General features: G+C 41.8%; 1 protein-coding gene across 10 annotated transcripts in view; it reads left to right on the top strand.

The window, feature by feature from the left end:
- ELMO1 (engulfment and cell motility 1) overlaps positions 1 to 26,928 on the top strand; it is a 526,860-nt gene that overhangs the window by 91,898 nt on the left and 408,034 nt on the right. For 9 of the 10 annotated variants that reach the window (XM_087917593.1, XM_087917597.1, XM_087917595.1 and 6 more), the window contains exon 2: positions 20,628 to 20,775. The exons of the other annotated variant lie outside the window; for it this stretch is intronic. In XM_087917593.1, coding sequence (XP_087773719.1) covers positions 20,698 to 20,775 — 78 coding nt within the window. In that variant the 5' untranslated portion in view covers positions 20,628 to 20,697. The remainder of the gene's footprint in view (positions 1 to 20,627; positions 20,776 to 26,928) is intronic. 10 annotated transcript variants of the gene reach the window in all.

Genomic DNA, 26,928 nt, shown 5'->3' with positions numbered 1-26,928 from the left:
GGTAATCCCCTCAGTTTTCAGGCATATGGCCTGGGAGGACTATCAGCCAAAATTACTCATGGGTACCTCCTTTCCAGAATAGGGGTCTGCTCATTGATGCTTAGCCAGTTGCCCAAGGGTGAACCTCTCACTTGCCTTTCAACCCCTTCCCACACACTGTCTCCCTTTCTTAACAGAAGGTCCTGCGCTATGGATCAATCTCCTTGCTTTCCAGAACTCACCGCTCACAGCCTGGGGGGAGGAGGCCCTGTTTGTAGCTAGAAAGATGTAGTAGGAGTAGGATCCAACTGTGTCAGAGAAGGGATTTTTCCTCAAGCTCTTTCACACACACAGACCTATACTGTATTTCACCTCCTGGGCGTTTAAAGTTAAAATTTAGAGGTACTCACCTTCTTTCCAAGCATCCTTTGAGTTCAGAACTCCCTGTACTACCCTTGCTCCAAACAGCCAACGTCCGTGGGAACCCACCTACCCACCCACAGACACAATGAGTCTGTTGCCAGCAAGTGGAGGCTTACCTGAGCCAGGTCTGTTGGTCAGGTTAGTTTGGTGTTCTGTCCGGGGTGCCAAATAGTTGGAAGAAATATCCATCTGGTTCTGTTCCAAGCTGGAGGAAAGACACTGGAAACATGGAGACTGATTGGAAAAATGGTTTATTGATGAAAAAGAACTACATGTTTCCAGTGTCTTTCCTCCAGCTTGGAACTGAATCAGATGTATATTTCTTACTACAACTTTTAATAAGGAAAAATATTTGCTATTTTTAAAAAGAAAAGACTTCAAACACAATTGATGTTTTGAGACAATTACTAAATCAATGTATACATAGCAAAGGTATGAATTATTGCAAAAAGGAATTCATTGTGGTACATGTTTTCTGTTCCTTCGTTCCAAAAGTAGATGGTCATTAGCACATGCAGCACTTTATTTATCTAGTTATTTTAAAAAACTGCATAGCCACCTGTCTTACAGCAGTTCCTGATCAACAAATTAAAAAATCAATAAAACAGTATGAGATAACATTATTAAAATCAGAAGCATTAAACATTTGATATTGAAGTTAAACATCCAACATCCTTATGAAAACTTTTATCTATCTCACTTTATGCCAGAACTTGGGAGAAAAGCCAGGCTTTAAGTACTTTTTAGAAGCCTCAGTCTTTTGTTCCATGTTAAGTGTTGCAATCTTAATAACAAAAGCAAGAATAAATTGTTTTATATTGGAATAAGCCATGTGATTTAACTTTAATAAAGAATGGTTTTAATCTTATCACTCATTTTCTGAAGTGTTTGAAAAAAGTAAACTCCTTTATTTACAATTAACTTGTAATTTGCATGCATTTTATTTAAATAACACAGTGTCCATGGGTGGTGGGCATTTTACTTACTATTTTCATTCTGTGGCCAGTTGCAGTCTTAGATCAAATTAAGATAAGAACTCATTTCCACTCTGTTAAGCATCTTAGTTGAAAGCTAAATAACAGGATTCTTGTCCTTAACAGATCAGATCTGCAAATATAAACATTAGTTGTAAAATTTGAAGGATACAACATTGCAATCTCTCATCTGGCATCTTTTAGTTGTAAAACTGCTGTTTTGGCTCATTACAAAATTCATAAGTTGACTGTTTCAGTTTAAAACTCCTACTTTGAAATGTTTCATGCTTTGTAAACCTTCCAGGATTGAATTAAACAAATTATTTTTCTTTAAGTACTGCTGCTTGGGGAGAGAAGAAGCATAGAAAAAGAAACCACAGAGATAAAGAAGCTCTTAAGGTCTTACAAAAAAGTATTTTGAATTTTTAGTTTCTGGTTTTGAGTTAAATTTCTTGTAATGATTTTATCATGCTGATATGGATAATTAGATACATCACTGGTAGAGTAATGCAGTACACTATGTATGTGTGCATATGTGTGGATTTTGTGAAACTGTAGTTAAATTAACAAGCCAATTCTTTAGCAATACCAGAATGTATTTCAAATGCAACAGGTTATTCAAAAGAGAACACTGATAGGCAGATTTGTTCCAGGTTTTGAAACTGAATTACTTTATGCCTGATGCATAGTTTTCATATCTTGTAATGAGAACTCCTTATAACATTTGACTGAATGGTCCGAGAGGCAGAAGAAATTGATTTTTAATGTGAAATTGATTTTTTAATGTGGGATTCAGCCTGTTCGGACCAGTTTGGAAAAACTGATTGTTAAGATTTTGTTTGGTTCGGAGAACTGGCTGGTCGCATAACCGACTGGCCCTGCCCTGCCCTGATAGGGTATTCTTCTTTTCCAGCCCTGGGCCGACTAGTTTCTTCCAGGCAGCTTTTGCTCTGCATTTCAGTGTCAGCGGTCAAAGACAAGATTTTTATGCATAAAAGAGTTTGTCCCACCCACCACCACCCAGGCCCTTGCTTTCCCCAAGCATTTCTTTGCCTGCCTGATTTCCAGATCCAATGTGTTTCTCCGTCATGGTTTTTGCTGTTGTGTGCAGGGAAACAAAAGTTTTTGGGACTAAGAAAAAACTTCAATTGAAAAAAAAAAAGATCTTGTGAAGTTGGAATTGATTGGTTGAAGGGGTTTTTTTTTTAGGCCCACAAACCTGTTTCCTTACACACAATGGCAAGAAACACAATGGAGGGGAAATCAGGTAGACAAATGCTTGGGGGAAGCTAGGGCCTGGATTGTGGTGGGTGGGGCAAGCTACGTGGCGCTGCAATGGTGAAACCGGCAACAACTGGGGAGACTTCCCTCTGCCTGCTCCTCCTGCTTGGGGAAAGTGAGGACATCGGGGCAGCCGGGGCAAGCTCCGTGAAAAGAGCAACAGAGCAGCCTTCTCTTCTTCCTTCTTGTCCTCCTGCTTGGGGGAAGCAAGGGCCTGGGTAGTGGTGGATGGGGGAAGCTCCACGGTGTGGTGCTGCAATGGAGAAAATGGCAACAGAGCAGGCAGAATGAGAGAAGGAAGCCACTTTTCGTCTTTCCCTGCTGCTCATCTTTTGCTCATACTGGAAGCTCTCTTTCTCATTTCTCTATTGAATGCAGTACCCAGGATCTCTTTGATTGGGGTGGTGGGGAACAGAGCAGCCAGCACAAGGGGAGGAAGCTGCTTTTTGTCTTTCCCTGCTGCTCATCTTTCCCTTGTGCCAGCAGCTCCCTTTCTCATTTCCCTATTGAACGCAGTGCCTAGGATCTTCTTTGATGGGGGTGGGGGGACAGAGTAGCCAGCCTGATGGAAGAAAGCTGCTTTTTGTCTTTCCCTGGTGCTCCTCTTTTCCTCGTGCCGGCAGCTCCCTTTCACATTTCCCTATTGAACGCGGTGCCCAGGATCATCTTTGATAGTGCCTAAGGTTTCCCCCCTTGCTTCCCGCCCCGTGACAAAGGAGAGGAAAACATTGGAAAGAGCTTGGGGCTGAGAAAAACAAGCATTGCAAAAAAAGAGTTTTCATTAGTTTGCACTTTGCAGCTTATCATCACAGAAGTTTGTTTGCAAGTGTGTGAATGTGTGTGTGTCTTGGGTTGAATAAACCGGATGGCAGTGACTGGTTTCGTCCAAGGAAATTTTTGTTTCGGGTGGGTCTCCTAGCCTTAGAAGGAGAGAGGGAAGGATGAAGGGAAGGGAGAGAAATAGAAATAAAGGAAAGAAGGAAGGAAGGAAGGAAGAGAGAGAGAGAGAGAGAGAGAGAGAGAGAGAAAGAAAGAAAGAAAGAAAGAAAGAAAGAAAGAAAGAAAGAAAGAAAGAAAGAAAGAAAGAAAGAAAGAAAAGAAAGAGGGAGGGAGGGAGGGAGCGAGGGGAAAGTGAATGAGATATAGTTGCATGGATGGATAGACAGATAGATACATGGAGGGAGGGAGACAAAGAAAAAATAGGAGAGGAAGGAAGGACCATGAATCCTGACACTAGATGTGGCTTCAGAAGACGCTTTGAAACAGCACAGCAGTCTAGGGCTGGAAGGTATCTTAGAGGTCATCGAGTCCAACCCCCTGCTCCAGTAATAGATCCTTACAGAATCATAGAATAGCAGGGTTAGAAAGGACCTTGGAAGCCATCTAGTCCAACCCCTGCTCCAGCAGACCTTATATCATCTGGATTATTTTGGTGCCTCTTAGAGAGAGGAAAATTTCCAGAAAAGAAAAGGAATTTACTAGGACAAAGCTGCCATGCAGAGGAAGGCAGAGATAATCCTTGATTTATGACTACAATTGAGCCCAAAATTTTGGTTGCTAAACAAGAACATTGTTAAGTGAGTTTCACCACATTTTACTCAATCCATGACATCTGGCTCTTAACAGTCGTGTGTAGGCTAGGGAAGAAAATCTGAAGGTGTATGTAATGTTGTAATGTACAGAGTTATAGTTAAATGTGTGGCAGAAAGTGGACTCCGGGTGTGTTTTTCCAAATACAGTAAGTGAGTTGAATGTATATAGTTTTATAATCTCTCTCTCTCTCTCTCTCTCTCTCTCTCTCTCTCTCTCTCTCTCTGTGTGTGTGTGTGTGTGTGTGTACATACACATACAGTATGTATGCAAGCAGCCTCTTTGTGGGCGGTGGCCTGCAGGTAGGTGTGGTGGTGTGGTGGTCCTCCTTAAAAAGATAAATTCTAAATTATACGCCATCGAACAGCAGAATCTGATCATCCAATTTTCTAGGCTGGCCTAAGTGCCAAGCTTTGGGAAGTATGATGAGCATAAGAAAGTATGAATCTGATCCCAGAGATCTGTGGATCTTTAAAATTTATTGCACTTTCTGGGCGCTAGTGCAGGTCTATAGCACAATTATAGCTTTCTTTTCAAGAGGGAAAAGCACGAGCTTGCTTCAAGTCTGATCATATACAGGTTGAGAAAGCTAATGTACCTTCCTTCCAGCTCAAGCTAAAAAGGAATGTTAGAAATGTCTGGAAATCTTTCTGGGTCATAAAAACTCTTGAATGCCAGTCATACTTTTTTTTTCCTGCAGCAAGTTCAAGGACAAGGATTTGTGCCTTGGAAGTAAAGAACCTTGGCAAATAAAATTGTTTTGAATCATTACAGTGCCAACCTTTCATTTTAAGAAAGCAGAACATGTCACAACTCCCCAACCTATCAAAATTTTAAAACAAAACTACATTCACAAGACAATTTGTCTTTAACTCAATTGATCTTATCCCTCCTTGTTTCTTGTCCTCTTTAAACTTTGTTTCATAAAGCTTGCCACTTGGTTGGCGTTGAATATCATATATCATATCATATACAGATTGGAGCCAGTTTGGTTACCGATTAAAGGCACACGGACAAGAAGATAGGAGGTTGTGAGTTCTAGTCCTGCCTTAGGAATGAAAGCCAGTTGGATGATTTTGGGGCAGTAACTCACTCAGCCCAGCTCACCTCACAGGCAGGAAATAAACAAAATGGACTGCCATCTGTCAGAAATGGTGTAGGGTCTCCTACTTGGGCAAGGGTTGGACTAAATGACTTACAAGGTCCCTTCCAACTCTGTTTAATCTGTTTCTATCCCTCCTTCTGTGGGCCCATCCCAGCATCCTTCCTCCTCCTCCCCTCCCACCCTGCAGGTCATAAATGTCACAAATAAACGTGAATGCTCATAGAGAATGAAAGCCTGGTGACTTAGCAGAAAATTGTATTTTCTGCACTCTGTGATGAATCAGCATTTTTACAGCATGAATTTCAGATGTGTCTTCCATTACAATCATCAATTTTACGTAAGGTAATTCCTTCATACAAGAGTTGATAAGCATGTAGCTCCAATATCCTAAATGCCAGGAACTAGAAAATATAATTTCATCTTTCTCTGAAAATAAATGTTCTGAAGTTTAGTCTTTAACCAGATTTAATATGACTGACACACAGCAATAATTGCATCGCAGATATAAAACATTGAAAAATATACAAAATCCAGAAGGTAGCTGTGCAGCTGGGCAGAGAGGAGAGGCCAAGCAAGGCAAGGATGGCTGGGAGGTTTGGGACAAGGAGAGGAGAGGCTGGGTGAGGCAAGGAGTGGCTAGGAGGGACAGGGCGAGGAGAGACCGAACGAGGTGAGGCATGAGTGACGTCGAGTTGGCCACGCCTACCCAGTCACATAACCATTCAGCCACACCAACCTAGCCAGTCGTTAGGGCAGAGAACCAGTTGTTAAATTATTTGAACCATACCACTGGCTGTACTTGATACTGTATGATAATGCAAGATTGCCAAAGACATGCAGTTTTTTTTTCTTTTTCTTTTTACAAGATCACATTTGTGTTCATTTGTCAAAAAATCCATACTGGAAGGAATACCTCTGTTAAACAATTGTTTGGAAGCTTTTTTCTTCAGTATTTTATTTAATAAGTTCAGTTGGGGACCTATTAGCAGTCCATTCCATTGGGTTGCTGGTAACACTTAACTTTTACCCATTAACTTTTAACAATTAAGATGATTGTTGTTTTTTAAGTTGTTTCCTGTTTAAGGATTTTCTTTAACTGGGAGCATTTTATGCTGCAGCTTTCTTCTTCAAGAAATGGGTACATTTAAAGATTGATTGAGCTGGACTTTACAGTTTTAACAAAATATACATTGTATGTGAGAAGAAAGTGGCTTTGTGATTCTTATATAGCATTGCAAGTCCATAATTCCCTCTCCATCTAGGTTTATGTACAAAGGGACATTAGATCTACTCAGCATTTTTTGTAGTGGAGATAGATTTTTCTTTTTTCTGAAAACTCTTAGATGTAGTTTTATGTACCTCAGAGCTGTCCCTGAACAAGAATGCTACTAGGAAGCTGCACCCTAAATCTTTAAGAAATAATATTCAAGCAAGGTCAACTATATCATAAAAAGGAAAGGTAAAAGTGAAAGATGAGGAGACCTGACTTGACAGTAGTACTTGTGGAGAAAAAAAGCTTGGATGTTCTTATTGAGTAAGCTACATGAGCCATTAATATGGTGGAGCAGCTAAAAAGAGAAATGGCATCTTGGGATATATTAATAGGATTATAGAATCCAGATCAGAGAAAGTAGTTGTTCTATTCTGGAGTTCTGAAACCTTAAACACTCAAAAAGCCACTTGGGCCTGTTTCCCATCGAAAACAAAACACACACACCTAGCCATGCCTACTGAGGTTTTGTGGCTCCCCATAATTTCTATGGGAAATAAGTATCTCCCTCTCTCTGTCTCTCTCCCTCTCATCTCTCTTTCTACCTCTCTGCCTATCTCCCTCTCTCTCATCTCTCTTTCTCTTTTTCTCTATATCCCTCTCCCTCCCTCCCTCTCATATTTCTCTTTCTCACATCTCTGTCTTTCTCTTTTTCTCTCTCCCTCCCTCTCCCTCCCATCACTCTCTCTTCTCTTTCTCTCTTTGTCTCTCTTCTCTCTCTCTGTCTCATCTCTTTCTCTTTTTCTCTGTCTCCCTCTCATCTCTTTTTCTCTCTATCTCCCTCTCAACCCTTCTCTCTCCCTCATCTGGAAGAATGAAGAGATACTACAGATGAGAATGTGATTAGGAAAATATTAGAATGTGTGGAAATGAATAGATTAACACTGGCAATTAAGGAGAAAGAGCAAACTGAATACTATATGGCATGGGATCTATTTTATCAATGTTAAATAATAAAAATGGAAGTTAGAAACGGAAACAAAATAAAGAAGAAGATATGTTAAAAGCGATAAGTAAATATTTGGCTAGTATGTTGAATATCACTATGTTAACATTATAGAATTAATATGTGAAACATTACTATGTTAAATATTGCAGAATTAATATTAATGTAATGAAGGATGTTGTAATTTTGATTATTGTTGAACGAAGATATTTGTACCCAGACAACACACTGTTCAACCAAAGATGGAATGATTATATTAAAAATAAAACAATTATTAAAAAAAAACCCAAACAGAAGGCACAAAGTATATTTATGAGCAATGAGGAATGGGTCTTTGTCAGATTTGTGAATGTAATGACTATTTGTGAAAAGAAAATACAAGTAAGCCTCAATCGCAATTGAGAGCAGAATTCCTGTCGCTAAGTTATGCGGTTTTAAAATGCAATTGCAAAAGTTAGCAACAGCATTCCTTGCAATCCCAGTTGCTTTTACTTCCTGCAGGCTTCCCACAACCAAAGTTAGCAAGGTAATCTGCAGGAAGTTTTTAGTTCCAAGACAGCAAAGCAGTAAGCGGGGAGGATGAGAGGGGGTACGCAGGACTGTGTAAGAAGTGTGAGTCAGTGACAGTGCATTAGTGTGTGAGAGAGGCATGGTTTTAAGTTGGGGAGAGTGCATGAAGGCTGTGGGGGCACAAGTGTGAAGGAATGTGCAAGGTACAAATGAAAGGGTGATAAGGCATATATGGCAAGAATTGGGGAGGCTGCACAAGGGAGGTGCAGAATGAGTCAGGAGATGTGCATGAGTAGCCGGCATGGCGTAAAAGCAGCAGGACTGGTGGAAGAGTGTCTGGGTGTGGAAGATTTCTAGTGACTTGTGACATTCCTTGCCAGCTTCCTCATTGACTTTCTGGTTGTAAATAGCAATCAGATAATTGCAGAGTGCTATAAACAGTTGTAAATGCTAACTGGTTGCCAAGTACCAGTTCATGATCACATAACTGGTGTTTTTAGGATGAATAAAACTCCAAGGATCGATAATAACCACCATTCATTCATTGTTGTTGTAACTTTGAATGAATGATCAGAGGTAGAGGATTGTACAAATCCTTTACTTTATATTAGCACTGCCTTCTCAAATATATATTTTTTCTTCCCAAATATATGTTTCTAATTGTATTATTTTCATTAGAAATAATTATTGAGCATTGTTATTGCCTGGAGCTTATTTTGATTTTATAATCGCTTTTATGGAAGAGATTCTATACTTTATGTCAGCAGTGAGTAAATGGATATAAGAAATAATGTACAGAAACAGGATTTTCATGAGTGGAGATCTGAGGGGAGAAATGAGTAAATATAAGCAGTGATTTTTTTTCTTTTACTCTTTATTTGTTGTGAAAGCTACTATATGAAAATATCCTACAAAGAACTAAACAATAAAAACAAAAGCAATTTCAAAGAATGGGCAGTATATAAAAATCTCAGTATCTTGTCCATCAGGCAAGCTTCTTGTCAGTTTCTTTTGACAAACATGTGTTCATGAAGTTACAAGAGTTTTGACTTCAAGTAGTTTCTTGATTTCCTGGAAACCAGCAGGATAAAGCATCATTTTTCAAATGATCTTAAAGAGTGAGGAAAGGGAAAAGAAGCCCTTGCCCTTTTGTAATAGGCAAAGTTCTTTCCTTTTGTGGATTCAAATTTCCCGGCTGGGAGAAATGCAAAATGATTTGGTCAGCTGCGTTGAAAGTCAGAATCAGTTTATTAATAGGAAGGCAAGTAAGAAATCTCACAGCATTCCTAGGATTAATCGAATCTTGTGAGTAGAGAATCTCCTTTATACCCTTCAGATCCTTTGATTTTGTAAGTGTGAACCTTTGAAGTCTTTGATTTGTGTGTGTGTGTGATGAGTTCCTGTCTTTTGATATTGGGATCTCTTCCTGGGATCTTGGTAATTGTTTTACAATAGCTGTTTGTTGCATTAGGTTGCAATATCCTGAGTTTCCTGTTATGCCTTTTGATTTGCTTTTCACAAGTTTTATAGCTTGCCATCTATTTGATTTCTATGGGAAAGGATCTTAGCTAGTTTGTAGGGCTCTTTTTCTCTGTATCTCATGCCTGTAATTTTCTCCTTCCTTTGCTGTGAAAAGTAAGCTGGCTCCAGCTATTTTAAAAGCCCTACTTGACAAAGGGTGGGGGCTGTTTTCCTAGAAGAGTGGGGAATCCTAACTTTCAACAATCCCTCTCTTTTTTTTCAAACACGTGAATGTTTTGACAAAAGTTTTAAAGGTGATCAGATCAGGGAGACTTGGTAGGTGCTTTTAATTTTTCTGATGCAAAGGGGGAGGCATTGAAAAAAGAGACAACAGAAAAGGATTCTTTCAATGCCCCCCTTTTTTTTACTGTATCCAATTTTTCATGCCAATTAATTTTCACATTTTTGATGTACCCCTTTTTTATGAGCTTACAGTCAGGTTATAAGCCAAAGCCTTTACATTTTCCACGGCCTTTAAATTACAGACCGCTCATTTCCAAGGTTATGGTTACTACCTGCCTAGCTCTTGGCTTCCAGGGTTTGTGAAGCCAAATTGAGGTTAGTCAATGTGCAATCCAGGCTATGTAGTATTTTTAGAATTACACACGATGAGCCCTGGGACTTCTACTCATGAGACCACCAGTGCAACATGTTCTACTTTACTGGGCAACTGGGCAGCATCATTTGTGTGTCACAGTCAGGGCTTGGGATTTGGAGATCTCTTTTCTGCTAGCTCTTCAGGAATTGCCTGAGAGAGATGCCCCCTCCCCCATGGAATTAGCGGGGAGTTTTGCTTGAGCCTTAATGCCACAGAGCAGCAAACAACAACAACACACACACACACAATAAACACACAAAAAAGGAAGCTAGAAGCAGCAAAAGAAACCCAGGAGCAGCTTTGTGTGGATGTAGGAGAAAGGGATAACCTATCTAATTCTAAATGGTGTGTGCCTGTGTTTGTAGCTAGTTTTACAATACAGATTATACAAACATGCTGTACAATTTCCCCTCCCACAGTCCAAGGTGTGCAGAATTTGCTGGGCCAGCCACTCAAATACAATCCTTACATGAATATATCAAACTGATTACAATATAAATGATACAAGAAAGCATTACAATAAATTTCACATTACAATGAATTTCTAATTACAATGAATTTCCACCCTCCCCCATAATCTTTTTAACTGTCTTCTGGAGATTGAAAAGAGTCTTTTAGTCTTTTACTGGTCCATCTCAGGGTGCTTTCCTTCATATCTCTGGGTGGCATAGGCTTGGCCTGGTGGTATGGGTGGTCAGTCAGGCTTGGGAAGGTCTGCTCCACTCTGGTTTACTGAAATGACTTTCAGTGGATGCTAGATCCGAACCAAGTTTCTGGCTCTAATGGATGGAATATCTCTAGGGAGTATCATCTGCTTCCACATGTTGCAGGGCTGAAAGACAAAGAACAAGGGCTCCCTCCCCACCTTCGCTGGTAACTCTACCAGGAAAGGCTTTGTAAAAGGATTAGAGATTTTTTGGGGGCGGGGGGTAGATAGCCTGCAGGGTTTGAGTAGGAAGAAAATAATACATCTAAACAGATAAATCAATTTCAACAAAAATGGGGACACAACAGATGAGAAAGGGAGAAAAAAAATCTGGCTTCACATGCTTCAGAAAAAGAACCCAGTCAGATAAAGTTATTCAAGCACATAATAAATGCAAGGATGAAACTTTCTTGTAAATGAACTTAAAACATTTGTTAATAACATTGGGTTTTTCTTAAAAGCACAGAGAGGAAAGAAAATTGAACTGTGTTCCTCATCCAGTCTAGTTGGCCTGACCAGACTGGGCGAAGACATTTTCTTTTCCCCTCAGCGTCTCCAACTCTTAACAATTTAAAATTAATATCTGAAGGGAATAGAGACACTTAACAGTTGCAACAGTTACTTCGAGGACACACAAAGACTTAGATACACACACACATGTGCGCACACACACAAACAAACAAGGACATCGAGAGGAAAACAAAACTCTGAGGTTTACACACAAACGCTGTTCATTCCCACAATAAATCTCAGTTAAATTGGGGAAGGCACAGATCTTAAGGAACAAACCACATGGTTGTACAGAAGACAGATAAGGAGACACAGGAGGAAAGAATCCCATGTGATCCTGTTTTATATATTGTCCCTTTTAAGTACCTTTATTTAGCCAAACTGGTCTTCCTGTATCTCTCAGCAAAGCCATACACATTTTGCTTTTTGCTTTTTCCCCCCCTCATTACCAAATTGTTGGAAGAAATATCCTTCTGGGTTCAGTTCCAAGTGAGAAAAAGACTGGAAACATGGAGGCCATGATGGACAGAATCACATGGCTTGGAGCTCCAGAGTGAAAAGGAAGGATGTTCACATGCTTCAAAGTGAAGGAAGAGAGCAAGACAGGCTGATATGCAGAGAGTACCTGGGTTGTATAACCTTTGTTGGGATTTGAATTGAAACTTGTATTCTGATTGGTTGTCAGACTCCAATGGAGCCATGTAGGGCAACTCTGTAAGCTGTCCTGAGTTCCAGGTTTGGTTGAGCCTTGCTGGATGATGTTGTAATGAAAAGGGCTTTTGGCAATTGCTATAGTTTTACCTGGAGATCTTCGTTATGTAAAGTATTCTGGCCCAGGCCTTTAATGGCCCACCCATTAACAAAGGTGGGGGTGAGCTTCTACTTCTGAGGTGAGTTTCTGCTCTTGAGTTTATACTCTTTTTAGGAGAAATATTCTGCCTTTTTCCCCAATATTTCCTTGGATATTTCAATTTTCAAGGAGAGGGGTGGATTTTCCCTTCAGGGGCAATTCTTTAAGGGAATTGCTACTCCAGTGAAGGTAGCAGCGTATTCACTGGGTTAATTTTCATTTTCTAGTCAGGAAAGCTTCTCATCCCTTCCCTGACCCCATTGAGATCTATCATTATCTCTATGTTCGTTATGTGGAAAAGGGCTGTAGGTGTCTCGTGAGGTTGGTTATATTTCTGCTGGCCTCTATGATATGGATTACTGCTTGGCATGGAGCATCTGGGCGAATCTTGAGGCTGACTGAAAAACCAAGTTTGTTTACAGTATCAGCCAAAATGCCCTGTTTTACCACATTTATAGCAATGTTGGCAGCTATCCTGGGGCCATCCTTCCTGTCTACATTGCCAGCATCCCTGCCTGATACCAGCGGTCCTACGCTGTACTTGCCTGACATTATGGTGCATGGCAGCAAAAACTCTTAGCTCTTCATGTCTCTCTATCTTCCTTTTCCTATTTTTTTCTTCCTCTTTTAATTTATCCCTTTGGTCATAGACAAAATTTGTGATTTTGCGCAACTCTGCTATTTCCAAGGTGGGCCAGTTAGATACAATACGATGGAAGTGATCCCTGATATCACTAGTAGCCTGGTCCACAAAGGCTGAGGCTAAAATTCTCTGGTCCTTTTGGCAGCTTGGGTCTAGGTGGGCATATGTCACAGCTGCCTCTCAGAGAGGTACCCAAAAGTCATCATGATTTTCCTTTTCCCTTTGGGTTGACTTTTGAAATTCTGACCAGTTGAGGAGCTTTTTTTTTTTTTCCTATTTCCTCTAGGGCTTCCATTAGATTAGCTTTTGCCCTTTAATAGGTTGGTTGGTTATTTGTGCTGTTTTCTCAAATAGTTTCAACAGTTCATCCTGAGTTAGGAAAACATGCAGTAACTGATTCATTTCTTCCCAGGATGGGTTGTGGCTCTCTATTATTGATTTCAGGGTTCTCATCACTGCTTTGTCTCAGTTTTCCCTTCCAAGAAATGGGTTTCTTCCTTAGCTTGATCTTTCCCTATAGTTAGGTCTTTGGTTCTGGCTAGTTCAGGCCAGCAATACCAGTAGGGTATTTGGCTGGGCTTGATTCAGGGTCTAAGCGCTTTTAAAATTTTAAAATCAAAAGTACCACTGTCAGGCCAAATCTGCCTCCCAGTGTCATCCCTTAGCAAAGCCAATTTTCTACATATCTTCTTCGCTTTCCTCTTATTAATTCCGGCCAGGACTGGCATCTGTTTTTTGTCCCATGCCTCAGGCAAATCTTCTAAAGGGGTATCTACCACCCTTGAGCTGCAACTTCCCATGTTTCCCCTTCTGATGTTTATTTATTTATTTATTTGTTTGATTTGTCAATTGTTTACAAGATAATAAATATAAGTGTATACATAGTTATGAATACATGAAATGGGTACATATAAGAAAAATAAAAGAAAAATAAAAGAAACAATAGGACAGAGATGGTAGGCACGTTGGTGCGCTTATGCACACCCCCTAGAGACCTCTTAGGAAAGGGGTGAGGTCAATAGTAGACAGTCTAAGGTTAAAGTTTTGGGGGTTTGGGGAAGAAACTACAGAGTCAGGTAGAGTATTCCAGACATTGATCACTCTGTTGCTAAAGTTGTATTTCCTGCAATCAAGCTTGGTGCGGTTAACCTTGAGTTTGTATCTATTGTGTGCTCTTGTGTTGTTATGGTTGAAGCTGAAGTATTCATTGACAGGTAGGACATTGCAATGTATGATTTTATATACCATGCTTAAATCAGACCGAAGACGGCGTAATTCAAGGTTTTCTAGTTCTAGAATTTCAAGTCTGGTGGCATAAGGTATTCTACAACGAGTAGAGGAGTGGAGAACTCTTCTTGTGAAATATTTCTGGACTTTCTCAATTGTGCTAATATCAGATACGTAATGTGGGTTCCAGACTGATGAGCTGTATTCAAGTATTGGTCTAGCAAATGTTTTGTATGCTCTGGTTAGTAGTGTGATATTACCAGAGAAAAAGCTACATAGGATTAGGTTAACAACTCTTAGTGCCTTTTTGGCTATGTAGTTGCAGTGGGCTCTAGCACTTAGATCATTAGAGGTGAGTATTCCAAGGCCCTTTACAGAGCTTGGATCATCAACAAGATCTTGACTATTCAGCTTGTATTTTATTTTCGGATTTTTTTTGCCAATATGTAAGACAGAGCATTTATTTGTTGAGATTTGAAGTTGCCATTTGTTTGACCATTCTGATACATAGTCAAGATCTTTTTGAAGGGTAGCAGTATTGTCTATGGTATTGAACAGCTTTACATCATCAGCGAAAAGAACGCAGTTGCTCTTAATATGATCACAGAGGTCATTTATGTAGAGTATGAAGAGAGTTGGTCCTAGAACACTGCCTTGGGGGACACCACTATTGACAGGTACAGAATTTGATAGGATGCTCCCAATTTTGACCATTTGTTGTCTGTTTGACAGGAATGCTTCTATCCAGTTATGCAGTTGTCCAGAGATACCATAGGATTTTATTTTTAGGAGTAGTTTGTCGTGTACCACTGAATCAAAGGCTTTACAGAAGTCTATGTAGATTGCGTCTATTGCTTTGCCCTGATCGAGTTGTGTCGTCCATATGTTTTTGCAGTGTAAGAGTTGTAGATTACAGGATAGGTTTTTTTTTAAACCAAATTGTTTATTGGAGAGTAGGTTGTTTGACTCTAAGTGGAGAATGATGGATTGGTTAATAATTGATTCCATGACTTTACAGGTGACGCAGCATAAGGAGATTGGTCTGTAATTTTCAACTAGGCTGGGGTCTCCCTTTTTGAAGATGGGGATGACCGTGGCTTGTGACCATAGGTTAGGCAAGGAACTGGTCCTGAAAGATTTTGTGGGATGAGGGGTGTAACACTTTGTTTGCAGCCGGCTACGCGTCAGTTTTCAGAAAAAAGTCTGAAGAGGACTCTGGTTCCCTTACAGAATATGGATGCACCTCTTTCCTTAGGGAATTCTCCGCCACCAGTTTTCAGATCCCTCTAAAAAATGGGAATCTGGGAGGACCTGCTGCCCCCAGTGCAGACAAGTACGGCCCCCTCGTAACTTCACAACTTCACAACTTCACAAATTCCTAACTATCTAATTTCTGAAGTATGTATAAATCCTTGGGTTTGCTCTGGGAGACACTGGAGTTCCCCTAGTTATTTCCTTTCTTTTATTAGCCACTTCTCACTTCATATCTCACTTGGCTTATCCTTGCGTCCTTCAGAAGGTCTCACACTCTGTGACCCCACCTTGCTTTCCCAATCCTGCCGGTCACTTTTTGAACAAGCAGCAAGTTGGGGTGCGGCTAGAGGTCCACGGAGGAGGTGGGATCCAGCTGTTTTCCGCAGGCAAAGCATACACACACACAGAGACACACACAGCATTTCACTCTCTCTTCCACTCCCCACAGTTCTAGGATTTTAAATTTAAAGCGGTACTCACCTGCTTTCAAGCAGCTGTTGAGTTCAAGTCTCAAGGAGTCCCTTTACTACCTAATGCCTCTCGGGCAGGGTCCGTGGATGCTCTCCCCGGACAAAGAAGGTCCGTGCCAGCTGGGTTTTGATCTCTGGACCCCGTCTGGTAGCTAGCTTGGCTGGGAAATCACCAGAGTTGCCAATTGAGGAAAGGGAAAAGAAGCCCTTGCCCCTTTGTAATAGGCAATGTTCTTTCCTTTTGTGGATTCAAATTTCCCGGCTGGGAGAAATGCAAAATGATTTGATCAGCTGCGTTGAAAGTCAGAATCAGTTTATTAATAGGAAGGCAAGTAAGAAATCTCACAGCGATCCTAGGATTAATCGAATCTTGTGAGTAGAAAATCTTCCTTATACCCTTCGTATCCTTTGATTTCTATGGGAAAGATCTTAGCTAGTTTGTAGGGTTTTTCTCTGTATCTCATGCCTGTAATTTTCTCCTTCCTTTGTTGTGAAAAGTAAGCTGGCTCCAGCTATTTTAAAAGCCCTACTTGACAAAGGGTGGGGGCTGCTTCCCTAGAAGAGGGAGGAATCGTAACTTCCAACAATAGGAAAGGAAGATAGTGGTGGGACTCATCTCCATGGCTGATGAGTCTGCCTACCGATATAAGGTGGACTGGTTGTTTTTGTGGTGTGGAGACAATAACTTGGTCCTCAACACCAATAAGACCAAGGAGCTTATGGTGGACTATAGAAGGAACAGATCAGTCACCCAGCCCTTGCTTATCAATGGAGACTGAGTGGAGCAAGTTTTAAGTTTTTGAGTGTTACCATAAAAGAGGACCTGACCTGGGGTGCTCACATTGCAGCATTGGTCAAAAGGGCCCAGCAGAGATTATACTACCTGAGACTTCTCAGAAAACAATAATGAAAAACTGCTGGTGACCTTCTACTGTTGCATTGTAGAGAGTATCTTAACTTACTGTACCTCTGTATGGTTTGCCAGTTACACATTGGCAGATAAGAAAGCACTCCATAGGGTTAATGTCGTTGCCCAGAAGATCATTGGTTGCCCTCTCCCCTCTTTGGAAGAGCTCTATAGCTCCTGCTGCCTTAAGAAAGTTCAAAATATTCTCAAAGATCCATCTCATCCTGGGAAACCTTTTATATTAATATTTAATAATTATAATTTTAATAATATTAAAAACAAGCAGAAATAGGCTGAAAAATAGTTTCTATCTCAGGGCAATAGCTCTTATGAATTATACTGTGTGGTGCAGTGTTGGTGCGGTGTTGTGGGTTTTTGGTTCAATGTGTGGAGTGTGAAGGATGTGTGTCTGATTTATTTTCATGGTCATGATGTGCACTAAAGATGGTGTTTGATTTCGTTGTACAAGGTGCAATAACAATAAAGTAAAGTAAAGGTAAACTAAAATCTGAAAGTATGCTAGTAAATATTTTGAAAATAGTCTCAACTTTTAAGGAAAATCCAAATCATTTTATGTATATCCTTAGCAATCCTCCACTCAAGGGCAAATTGTGTTCTTATATTAATGCTATTCATAAACAAAATAATCTTCTTCTATACAACAGATTTTATTTATTTCATAACAAAGCAAAATGTAGTTATTTGGGTATAGTAGTAGCAAATAGAACTAAAACGTGTGCAAACTGTATATATCATCTTTAATACTGGAATTTGCACACTAATGGGTTACTTTGATTCAGTTTTAAGCATTTTTAAAATTTCTTTATTATAATTTTAAAATTAAACTACAGAGTGATAGGTACCACATTCGTAGCAACTGCCTTGGGTTTCTGACTGTCAAAGCAATCTGTAGTCATGTGATTATAATTTCAACTTTTCCTACTGCTTCTCAGAACCAAAGCAAATGAGAAAGCTGGCGGGAAGTCTAAAGTTGCAATCATTCCCTCACTTAATGACTTGTGTAATCTATATTTAATGATGGTAAACATGTACTGCAGGAACTGTTATTGTTAAAACAGCATGGTCACTGATGTGTACTGATGCCAGGCCATAAAAACTGGAAATCTGAATTTGGATAGAGTTCATGCTAATTGACTTCAGTTGTTCCTATTCATTCCTGTCATCTTTCAGCATCTTTATGAAGAGTATAACGTTGATTTTAAAGTTAACTCTTTAACTCTAACTGGTGTATATGTTGTAAAGAATCTTTCATATTCATTAAAAATACATTTATATACATGTATACACAAATTAGAAACAGGCATATTGAACTGTAATTTGATTTGATTTGAAATCCATTGGATTTCATCTTCTTTAATCCATTTTGCACATATTGTCACAATTCTAGAGGGTACCAAGTTGGGGAGGCTGCTGTAATATATAGACTCCCCTCTGTTGTGCTTGTGATGTAAACTAAACTCCCAGAATTCCTAGCCAGTGTGGGCATAGCGATATATATTTTATATTCACATGAATATACAAATTTTACTAATTAACTATAGTTGTCATAAATCTTCTAAACTTTCATTAAGAATGCCATCGCGAAGATCCTACTCATCCCAAATTGCTTTATATCAGATGATAAACTTGTGAGCTATCACCTTCTCTAAAAAATTTGTTACTGCACTATGCACTTTTGTCTCTCTCTATGAAAACTACTGTTCTTTTTTGCATTCCTTCTGACATCCTGGTTGCTAAAGTGCAGTGATCTATTTATGAACATATAAGAGATTGTTGCTGTAAAGAAAATGTTTTCTGGTCAAAACTTTGTGGATAATTCTTCTTAAAAAGATTTATTATTGGGTATCTAATATATTATTTTTTCTGAACGGTTGGAAAGGAATTTATTGATTGTTTTTTAGTCTTTAATGACATGATAGTAGTGTTCCAATGTTTGGGGGGCTGCCACAAAGAAAAAAGGGTCAACCTATTTTTTTTTTTTGAAAATGATTTTATTAGTTTTTAAAGACAAACAAAACAAACAAAACATAAAAACATCCAGCTTTCTTTCATAAATATACAAACAGTGTGTCGGTTGGTTTACCAATTTTTGTGCATCCATTTCGTAGTCTCAATTACAGTTACATTACATAATTGATATTATCAATCAGAAATTATATACCCTAGTATCACTATCAAACAATCATTTGACTATGATTTTATTCATTCATACTTTGCGAGATAACTATAATTTACTTAGTTTATTTTATAACAAATCATATAATCATACCAAATCTATCCTGAAAACATTTTATAAATATGATATCAAATAAAAAAAAATCTCTTTATATATTCATTATTATCTAAAATTCTAAATATTCTATTATTGTGTTTTATCATCCAACCATTGATAGAAAAGGTCCCAAATTTTATAGAATTGTTTATCCTCGTGTTCTCTAATTTCAAATGTCAATCTACTCATTTCAGCACATTCCAATATTTTCTTAATAATTTCTTCCTGCAATGGTATTTTCTCATTTTTCTAGTTTTTAGCAAATACAATCCTAGCCGCTGTTAATACATTTACAATCAGGTATTTCAAATCTTTACTATATGTATCTGGTAAGATTCCCAATAAAAAGATCTCTGGTTTCAAGTCTACGTGTTTCTTTGTCATTTTTTCCAACCACATGCGAATTTTAGTCCAGTATTTTGTAGCGTCCTCACAAGTCCACCACATATGGTCATATGAGCCAGGTATCTGATGACATTTCCAGCATTTTTCAGATTTATTCTTGAACATTCTTGCTATTCTTGTCGGGGGAGAGTGCCACCTGTAAAACATCTTATACAAATTTTCTTTATAAGCTGTTGACATTGTCATTTTATAATTTGGAGACCACAATTTTTGCCATTTCTCTAAATCAATCCCATATCCAAAATTCTTCCCCCAAGCAATCATCGTTTCTTTAACTTGTTCTTCCTCTAGTTTAATTTCCAGTAAATAACCGTATAATTTTTTAATCACCTTTTCATCAGTACCTGTCAAAATCTTATCTAAATCAGTCAACCTATTTTTAAAGCACCAAAAGGTAGAAGGCAGGACTAGAAGCAATGGATGGAAACTAATCAAGGAGAGAACCAACCTAGAACTTAGTGGCGGTGAAAATTCCTGTCAGTGAAACATTAACCAGTGGAACAACTTGCCATCAGTAGTTGTGGGTGCTCCATCACTGAAGGTTTTTAAGAAGAGATTGGATAGCCATTTATCTAAATGGTATAAGATCACCTGATTGAGCAAGGGGTTGAACTACTTACTAGATCTCCAAAGTTCCTTCCAACTCTGTTACTCAATTCTGTTATTTTACTGGTAGAGATAATAGTGCAGTGGTTGCAGAGAATTGTTTGTAGGTTTGCTTGTGGAGGTGCTGCTGATGTATAGTGAAAATCCAACCAGTTAGAGCTGTGCTCAAGAAAATCAGCTGCTCCTAAGTGTGAGGAGCATGTCCAAGAGCTCTCCCACCTGTGTGAGACCACTCTAAGTTAACCAACAAGTCCACGAGATCTTTGGAGGAAATGATGAAGCCACTAAAGATGGATAGTTTAGTCTTTTATTAGTGATAATAGAATAATTCAGATCATTTCTGCATTAAAAAAACTATTTCATGAGTACTGTTCAAAGTGTATTCTACTATTTCTGAGTAGGTTGATTAATATCATAGGGTGTGTGGTATACAATTGAATTTTTAAGGTTTTAACTTGTGCATTTACACACCTATAATTATACCTGCCAAGTCATGAAAAAATAGATGATTCTGTTTGAATTTATTTTTAAATGACACTATTATCTTCTCTCCCTCCAGCTGTGAAAGAGAGACTATAGCCTCTAAGGTATTTCAATTTACTACATTTGAAGAACAGCAGTGACAGAAAATGCCTCCTCCTGCAAATATTGTGAAAGTAGCTATAGAGTGGCCTGGTGCCTTTCCAAAGTTGATGGAAATTGACCAAGTAAGTGCTTATTTCTTATTTCTAAGTGATGCAGTCATTATGCAAAAAGTCATATGAAATTTCTACTTAGTGAGGCAGTTCCAGTTGAGACATTAGGTCAAGACCTCATGTTTCTATGTCCTTGCCTTGTCAATCCATGTTTCAACCCACCCACTCCTTTTCTATCTTCTCCCATCTCTTCCCACTACTTGCCTGCACACTACTTTTCTGACTGCTCCACTCTAGGTAATTTTTTTTTGCCTTCCTCCAGCTTCTGACAAAACACATTTAGTCTGACCCTTCATCTTGTCAGCGGTGGGAAAAGAAGATAGTGAGTGTCAGTCAGGGATGACAGAATGTGGGACAGTGGGTGTTAAGTTTGGGAAAAGAGAGGCTGAACCAGAGCATGAATGCAACGAATACTTTATTGAAACAATAAAGGGCTGACCGTGCTTTGCCACGCCTGGAACTGGCTCGCAGCAATCAGCAGCCGGTGGGACCCGCGAGCCTGCTTTTATAGCTGGCTGCTGGGGAGAACTCAACCAATGGGTGAAGGGAAGAACGCCCACATAAAGTGAGTGGACCTGAGTGAGAACTCCTAGAGTTCTCAGGACATAACACCCTTTCCCCAGATGCGAACACGCATAGTCTCTGAGGTAGGCCGGAGGTTTATGTTGGCGCCCGAACGGCGCAGCTCCTGGAACACTGTCTGTCCGTTCGGGTCTGCCTGGGAAGGCAGAGCCGGCAAGCGTCATCAGTATGCCCTCTCGGTTCGGGCATGCCCGGGCTCGTAGGGTTGGTCTCTGGGGATGCGCTCCCGTAGACAGGATCGGGTTGGTCAACCGTCTGGGTGCCGCTGTCCGTGTTCGGGCCTTCGGGATCGGCTGTTGGTGTGAACTGGTCGCCGGGCATGATGTGGATGTGGGGCTGCAGATGAGGTCTCCCTTCATCGTGTGACTCTGGATCCCTGCTGGCGAGGGTGCTGAGGCGCCTCCGCAGTTGGTCTATGTGCCTTCTCAGGCTGGCCATCCTCTAGTCTGACCCGATCGACCGCGGTCCGGTGATGGCTACGATCTCGCCAGGGATCCACAGGGGTCTCCAGCGAGTTCCTCGCGAATACTGGCTCCTGTAAGATAAAATGTCTAAACCCCGATGTGGAAGCGAGGGGAGAGTCAAGGCAATATTGTGGGTGGAGTCTGTCCAATACAGTCCTCAGGCGCCTGCCCATCAGGAGTTCGGCTGGGGACTTATTGGTGGCTGAGCAAGGAGTTGAGTGCTGGCTCATCAGGAACCGCGAGAGTTTGTGGTGCCAGTCATCCCTGCTGAACCTAGCCAGGGCTTCTTTAGTGGTCCTGACGGCCCTTTCAGCCAATCCGTTACTGGCAGGATGAAATGGGGCTGTGAAAATGTGGCGGATGCCCAGGTTGGCCACGCGAAACGGCTGAACTCGGTCGATGCGAACTGTGGGCCATTGTCGGAGACAATGGCGCGGCAGCTCCGTGCGTTACGAACAGGCGTGTTAACACGTTGGTGATTGCTAGTGTGGTGGTCGTGGATAGCTGTGCTACGTCGATCCATTTAGAATAGGCGTCCACGACCACTAGGAACATCTTCCCATGCAAGGGGCCGGCCAGGTCGATGTGAATTCTGGACCAAGGGCGCTGGCGCTTTCCCATCTAGTAGGGGTGGCAATGGGGAGCAGGACGGGATTCCTGGCAAATGCTGCAGGAACTTACCCAATTGACAACGTCCTCGTCGAGACCCGGCCACCACACGTAGCTGCGTGCTAATGCCTTCATTCTCACGATGCCAGGGTGTCCCTCGTGCTGGCAGCTTCCAGAACTCGGGTACGCAGTGAGGTCGGGATGACCACTCGAGTGCCCCATAGTAGACAGCCCTGCAAACTGGACAACTCCTGCATGCGAGTCTTGAAGGGTGTGAATTTGTTTTCAACATTGCCCCCTGGCCACCCTCCTCACCCAGTCGAGCACCTGGGCGGCGTTTGATCTGCCTTGGTTTTAGCTGCAATATCAAGGGCAGTGATGGGTAGGTCCAACTGGGTGATCTCGAAAATCGCGTGGACAGGAGCAGGGTCTTCAGCTGGAGCCGGCAAGGGGCAGCGACTGAGAGCGTCAGCGTGGGACAGTGTTTTACCCGGGCGGTGTATAAGTCTGTAGGAGTAGGCTGCTAGGAAGAGGGTCCACCTTGTCATCCTAGGGGAAAGGACTTGAGGGGTCTGTTTGTCCCCGGCTAGTAGGCCCAGGAGGGGCTTGTGGTCCATGACCAGCTCGAAAAAATGGCCAAAAAGAAATTCGTGAAATTTTTTCACGGCTGCAACAGTTGCTAGGGCTTCCTTATCGATCTGGCTGTAATTGCGCTCCGTTTGCAGAGAGCGTCCTTGAGAAAAAAGGCGATGGGAGCCTCGGCGCCATTAGGGGAGCCTGTGACTTAGTACCGCCCCAATTCCAAAAGGGGATCGTCTGCTGCCAGCACTAAAGGAAGGTTAGGGTCGAATTGAATAAGTACCGCCTCTGACGTGAGTAGTGATTTGACGGCGTGAAAAGCCTGATCTTCTTTGTGCCCCCAGTGCCACGGTGACGTTTTATCCAGTAATCTGTGTAGGGGTTCAGCTACTGATGCTTTATGGGGCAAGAAGGATGCATAAAAGTTCAATAGCCCCAAGAAAGCCTGCAGTTCAGTTTTGGAGGTTGGAGTGGGTGCCTCGTGGATTGCCTTAACCTTGGACTCCAGGGGGTGGATGCCAGAGGCGTCAATTTTATAACCCAGAAAGTCCACCTGTCTAGTGGCAATGGCACATTTTTCTTTTTTTCAACTTGAGGCCATGCTGTCTGAACCTCTCTAACACTGCTCGAACTCTCCGGAAGAGTTGGGGTCTGTCCCTGGCCGAGACTAAGATGTCGTCGAAGTAGGTACTACACCAGGGAGGCCCTGCAAAATCCGCTCCATGAGGATTGAAAAATACCTAGGGCAACACGCCAAATTGGAGACGCTTGCATCGGAAAGCACCCTGTGAGTGACAATGGTCTGGAGTTCCGCTTTTGGTTATCAACAGGGAACTGCTGATATGCTTGAGACATGTCCAATTTAGCAAAAATGCTGCCTGGTTGAATGTGTGTAATAAATGCTGAATGACGGGCACAGGATAAGCGCTAACTTGCAAAAATTTATTGATTGTCGTCTTGTAGTCCGAGCAAATTCTCAGGCTACCGTCTTTTTGAGGGGGTGTGACAATGGGCATCTCCCATTTGGCGAAATCTGTTGGCTCAATGACCCCTTGTTTTAACAGTTTATCCAATTCTGCATCTAGTTTTGGCCGAATAGCAAAATGGGACCCTACGCGGTTTTAGCCTGATTGGGACTGCCTGAGGTCAACTGAGAATGAGATGGGGTACCGTTATAACACCCCTGCTCCTGCTGAACACATCTGAGTAATCAGCGAATAAGGAGTCAGTGTCTGAGGTTGAGACAGCATGGACTCCTGTTAGCCCTAGGCCGAGATGGGGAAACCAATCGAGCCCCAATAAGGTGGGTAGATTGCCGTTAACTACCACTAGAGGTAGGTGACCTTTAAAAGCTTTAAAACTGACAAGGAACTTGCCTCTGCCGATTACAGGAATGGTCTTCCCCTGGTAGTCCTTCAGGCTAAACTGGCATCTCTGGAGCCGGCTAGTGGATAGACTGGGTTGGAGCCTCTTGAGGGTGTTCCACGAGATAATTGAGAGCGCTGACCCTGTGTCAACCTCCATGCGGCACGGTTTACCTTCTAGGGAAGCGGAGAGAGAAATTTTACTAACAGTGTGGCAAGTGTGCTTGGCAAGGTGGTGCGTGTGACAGTTCAATACTTGCCTCTGTGGTCCCGAGTGCGAGGGGTGTGTCTTTGTGCTGCGCTTAGGGGGCTTGGCAGACTCTCGCGATGTGTCCCCTTTATGGCAGTTATTGCAGGTGGCTCCTTAAACTTGCAGGTGGCCCTCTGATGAGATCCCCCACAGGCTAGGCACAGGGTGATGTGCTTGGGTGGACCGATGTTTTCTTGTTTGGCTCCTACCTGCGGCCGTCTGTCGTTGGAGGAGGCGGTGGACGTGCGTTTTTCATCACTGATGGCTTCCTCTACTACCACCTCCTCAGAGTGGACTGGAAGTGATGTCAGCTTGGCACTTGGGCCCTGGATTTGGTGGCTGAGTTCGTTGCCAACTCAGCTGCCAAGGCCTCCTCGACTGCTTGTGCGAGGTTGAGGTCTTTTTTGGCGAGAAGGCGCCTTTGCAGGTGGAGGTCCTTGACCCCGCAGACTAGTTGATCGAGGAGCATGTCCTCCAGGTAGGTTCCAAACCCACAATGCAATGCTGCTGTTCTGAGAGCGGCCATATATTGATTGATGGTCTCCTTGCTCGATTGCTTCCTCATACGGAAGGTGAATCTCCTGGCAATCTGTGAGGGCCTGGGAGAATAGTGGTTAGTGAGGATTTCAAGTAACTCAGACCACGGAGCGTTTTTCAGCTCACGGGAGCCACGAGTGCCGTGGCAGTATCAGAAGCGGTGGCTCCACAGTAGATTAGGAAATAGGATTTTTCCGATGCTCTCCCGCATCCGCCAGGCCGACTGCATCGATATAATGATTAAAGCGGTTCTTATACGATTCCCACTTCTCCTCGTTTGGTTTGAATGCCGGGAAGACTGGGTTGGAACTCATGGTGCTGGGGTCGGTTGAACTACCTGTGGAAAAAATCTCTCAGGGGCAGCAGACAATGTTTTAGTGCCTGTGGTAGGCAAGTGATTTCAGCTCAGGAGAGGCTTTTCGCAATCCTCTCTTTCTCTCTGGGTTAACCATGTTTGGCTGTTAGCCGTTGGCGGCGTCTAGATTCGCGCCTGTGTGGGCGTCAGTGACTGGACTACAGCGCTGTGCTGTGCCTTTTAGGTTTGAAATTCAAATGACAGCCGTTTGAATTTGCGCCTAATATTGAGCGGCTGCGGCTGCGCAGCGCTTCACTTTCCCTGTAGCTGGGCTAACAGCGGCTACAGGCGCTTCTAACTTTCGATTCTGACCGCTCTCTCTGGCTGCGGATCAGCGTTCGCTTCTTATCGCTTGCTGGCCGCTTTCTCTGTCAGCGGATCAGCGTTTTGCTCTTTTGTTTGCTCTTTTTGTTTACTGACCGCTCTCTCTGGCTGCGGATCAGTGTTGCTCTATCGCCGGCCGATCGCTCTCTCTGGCTGCGGATCGGCAGCTAGTGACTCAGCAGTTGCATGGTGCTTCTGGTAGCCATCCCACCCTCGTCGCCAGTGTTAAGTTTGGGAAAAGAGAGGCTGAACCAGAGCATGAATGCAACGAATACTTTATTGAAACAATAAAGGGCTGACCGTGCTTGCCACGCCTGGAACTGGCTCGCAGCAATCAGCAACCGGTGGGACCCCGCAGCCTGCTTTTATAGCTGGCTGCTGGGGAGAACAACCAATGGGTGAAGGGAAGAACGCCCACGCAAAGTGAGTGGACCTGAGTGAGAACTCCTAGAGTTCTCAGGACATAACAGTGGGTGTGTAGGGCAGAGTGCAAGGCAGCTAGAAGGGCAGAAATGGAGCAGATAGCGGGCAGTAGAAATCACCTTGCAGTCATAAAAATAGACAGGCTGCTAAGCACCCAAATTTTGATCACATAACCTCAGGGACACTACACTACTTGTAACTTTGAGGACTGAACATAAATCAATTCCTCCAGTATTATCAGAGCTTTGAATGTTATTGAGGACTACATGTTCTACTTCCAGACCATGTTCAATCAAATTTCACGCTGCTGATTTATAAAATAATTTGCATATATTTAAAAAGGATGATTTGGCCTCGTATGACTTATATTTTGAAATTAATTACTGTAATTCATATGAGCTGATCAGCAGTTTGTGTAGCCTTTATTGAACTTTTATTACCACATCAAATATATAGCTTTTTTTAAAAAAAATTTTTTTTGATCTTTAGAACAGTTGAAAGTGAAAGTCTTCAGCACTATGTGTGGCTTCCAATTAGCAATGAAGGGCAATGAAGGGCTCTCAAATTTTGGAGTAGCCCTCTTGTTCAAAGTGGTCAATAGGTCCTTGTGATCTGGAAATAAGGAAACTTTCTAAAAAACAAGATTTTTCTAAATCTGGTGTCATTTTGGAAGTTTCC

Source organism: Pseudonaja textilis, chromosome Z (genome assembly GCF_049901715.1).
Source record: "Pseudonaja textilis isolate UNSWEBS1 chromosome Z, rPseTex1.2, whole genome shotgun sequence".
NCBI classification, from domain to species: domain Eukaryota; kingdom Metazoa; phylum Chordata; class Lepidosauria; order Squamata; family Elapidae; genus Pseudonaja; species Pseudonaja textilis.
This window is presented reverse-complemented; position numbering and strand designations above follow the sequence as displayed.